The sequence below is a fragment of the Homarus americanus genome, unplaced genomic scaffold (genome assembly GCF_018991925.1).
Source record: "Homarus americanus isolate GMGI-L3 unplaced genomic scaffold, GMGI_Hamer_2.0 scaffold23390, whole genome shotgun sequence".
In the NCBI taxonomy this organism is placed as follows: Eukaryota; Metazoa; Arthropoda; class Malacostraca; order Decapoda; family Nephropidae; genus Homarus; species Homarus americanus.
Window position 1 is genome coordinate 3,422 of NW_024716780.1, and position 3,500 is coordinate 6,921.

General features: G+C 42.4%; 1 protein-coding gene across 1 annotated transcript; it reads left to right on the top strand.

The window, feature by feature from the left end:
- Positions 1 to 220: 220 nt before the first annotated feature.
- Positions 221 to 1,830, top strand: LOC121858504 (translation initiation factor IF-2-like; the record flags this gene model as incomplete). Its single annotated transcript, XM_042354954.1, has 1 exon — positions 221 to 1,830. A coding segment is annotated over one exon (711 nt), but the record flags the coding sequence as incomplete, so codon positions are not given.
- Positions 1,831 to 3,500: the final 1,670 nt, after the last annotated feature.

Genomic DNA, 3,500 nt, shown 5'->3' on the forward strand with positions numbered 1-3,500 from the left:
GCGTTTGCTGTACTGTGGTGAGTTATAACAGTATAAAATATATGCTGACAGCGTTTGCTGTACTGTGGTGAGTTATAACAGTATATAATATATGCTGACAGTGTTTGCTGTACTGTGGTGAGTTATAACAGTATATAATATATGCTGACAGTTTTCACTATACTGTGGTGAGTTAAAACACTAATTATGCTAAGCTGAGATTAATTAATTTCTCCGACAGGATAAGCGAGGCTACGGCCTTCATGGCGGCCTCAGCCACTCCATACTACAGCAGATAGCTTCACATTCTGGTGGTGGCGACAGTCTCGGAAGTCTCCAGCTGTTACTGGGTGGCCACCAGGCGGCACATCAAAGGGGCCACTCAGCTGCCGACCTGGCTAGCCGGGCCGCGGGCCAGGCGACAGCTGCAGCAGAGTCACAAGCGGAAGCAGCCTACAAGGCAGCACAGGAAGCATCGCGGAAAGTGGCAGCGAAGGCGTCGAGTGCAGCACAACAAGCTCAGGCAGCAGCAGCAGCCAAATACTCCCAAGCAGCACAGCTCACCCAGGCTGCTCAACTAGCGCAAGCAATCGTCTTCAAGGAAGCTGCCCAGGCTGCTCAAACTAAACGCACTGTAAAAGCAGCTGAATCGATTCAGCTATTGGCGCTGTCACAAATAGCTATCCTGCAGCAGGCACTAGGGGCGGCCGAGGCTCAGGCAGCAGTGGCGCAGCAGGTGTTGACCTCCGCCACTGAGGCTTACTATCAGCAGAGTACCACACTCAGCCAGGCACAAGCCGTATCTAATAAAATTTTGCAAAAACAGAATATTGCTGTATCACAGCTAGCGAGAACCCAGGGTGCGGCCCAGCAGGCACAGGCCGCCGCCACCAAGGCTTTATATAAGGCTCACCCGGCTCGTGGCCAGTCACCTCTCTACACCAAACACTGACTGCCACAATGTTGATAGCACGCACACTCTCACACAACAGTAACATAACTCGCAGCTGGTTGAAAACCATGACAACTTCAAGTGATGGCAGAGAGAGTTCTTTTACTCAAGGATGAAATATATTCCTTCGTAACACATGATGACCTTCACCGTACACACACTTTACTCTTACTGTTAATACTAATGAAAGGACCATTGTAAAAACCTGCCACCCCAGCCTCACCTATGATCACTGCTACTACACAACACCACCACTACGTCACAACACCACCACTACAGCTCGACACATCTTCATCATTTTAAAACAGGTACTTCACCACTTACTGTATCCATGACAACAAAAAGAGTTGCAAGTCAGATTATAAGCAGAGAGGCATCATATCAGACGAACCGTATCTTCAATGAATAAGTTCTGAATCAACGACAACTAGTGGATTAAGAATATATCAATGCAGTTCAAGGAGCGTCAGGTTTATTTATAGCAAATCAAACTATTTAAATTCATATATATATATTATAGACTATATATAGATGCAACTGTGGAAGCTGTTGGTCGATATTTGGGTTCAAATTTCGGCCGAGTTCAACGCCATTGTGATTTAAGTGGCCGCAAGGTGAAGCGTCAGACTCGGGGTCTAATCAACACAAGTTTACAATGCAACGTTTGCTCAATGAAGAAAGCTGCCAATAACAATAGGATTTCCAACTGCATTCCTGAAATATAATGAAGATAATGTTCTTAGTACATGTATATTGGCTACAGTATACCATGCTAGTCAATTGTCGCATTGTGAATGTCGAGTTTTGCCAGAAGCCCAGATGCCAAGAGTCGCCACAGCTACCACATGCCACTCCTGTATATAATTCCATTATTTAATAAATAACTTATGTTTCTTGAAGTCTAGTTTGTTTTTCCACGACACAATCACTTAACGTACACCTAACCTCATCTTACCTAACATACTATTTACTATTTTGAGCAAATTTTACTATATAATAATTATTTCCAATTAAAAGTTATATATATATATATATATATATATATATATATATATACTGTATATATATATATATATATATATATATATATATATATATATATATATATATATATATATATATATATATCTTGATAAAAACTCTGTCATTGGAAAATGGAAACAACGGAGACCTTAGCTTTCTGCCTTATTCAAGACATCTTCAGAGCAGAGTTGCCAACTTAGCGACTTTGTAGCTAGATCTAGAGCTTTTTGTTTTTTTCTAGCGACATTTTAGAGCGATTTGCGACTTGTCGCAAATCTAAAGATATCCACAGAAATCTAGCGACTTTCTGGATACTTTTGGACCGTCTATGAAAACTCAGTTTTCCTAATTTCGAGCCATAATATATAGCAACGGGGTTACAGGGACAATACATTTGAACGGGTTGAACTCATAAAACAACTTGGTCAACGCTTACCTGACAACATTCGTGTGCTGCAGTCTATTTCATTTCTGAGTGCCGATGAATGCTTGAAGCCTATTAAATCAGATATACTTGGTTTGGCACACTTATTTACAAAAGATTCCAGCACCCTTACCAAGATTGATTTCCAGTGGAAAAAACTGCATCACACAATCTGGACAGAAACATCTAACACCCTAAAATTGTGGTCAGAAGTGGCAAATTACCGAGATGCGACAGGTGAAAACCCTTACCATGATCTGGCTGAAATTGCACTCGCTGCCTTATCTCTTCCGCATTCAAACGCAGATGTAGAGCGCACATTTAGTAATATGAACTTTGTGAAATCAAAATTGCGCAACAAAATGAAACTATCGACATTAAAGGCAATTCTTACAATAAAGTATGGGTTAAAAAGACAGAACACCTGTTGTGCAAGTTATGAACTTCCTAGTGATATTTTAAGAAAGATAGGGACTGTGGAGGCACACAGTTACAAGAGAACCTGAACCAAGCACTTCACATGCTTCCAGCTCTACAGTTGTTCACACTACGAAGAGGACTGGGATGCAATTACTATTGAATAATAGGTAAGTGTGCACATTAAACTTTAAAAAAAATAATATTTTTATTTTTACACAATGCATTTTATTTATACTCCGTCCATTATAGTCGGCATTATGAAAATATTATTTGCATCAAATTACTGAAAGGGGGGTGTAGTGGACCTCTCCCCTACAAACTGCGTATCGCATTCCAATGTGCCGCCTTCCCTAGCAACCAACCAGATGTTACCGTATCTTAGCAACGAAACTATTCACCGGCGACTTCTCGGGTTTTCCCACCATGACTCATAGCGGCTGCTGCGGGGTATATAAGCTCTGTCTCTCCCTTGAGATTCAGTCTGACCAATCTTCTTGAACAAGCAACACCTCCTCCTCCGCCGCTGCCTGGCGACCCTCGCCTCTCCTCCGCCTGCCTGGCGGTCCTCGCTCCCGCCAGCGAGCATGTCCTTCTCTGAGCTTCCTCACCAACCAACTCTCATTCTGCCCATTTTCCTGAACAAGCAACATCTCCTCCAGCAAGCTCCACGCTGTTAACATTTCATTCAACCAGGAGGCCAGC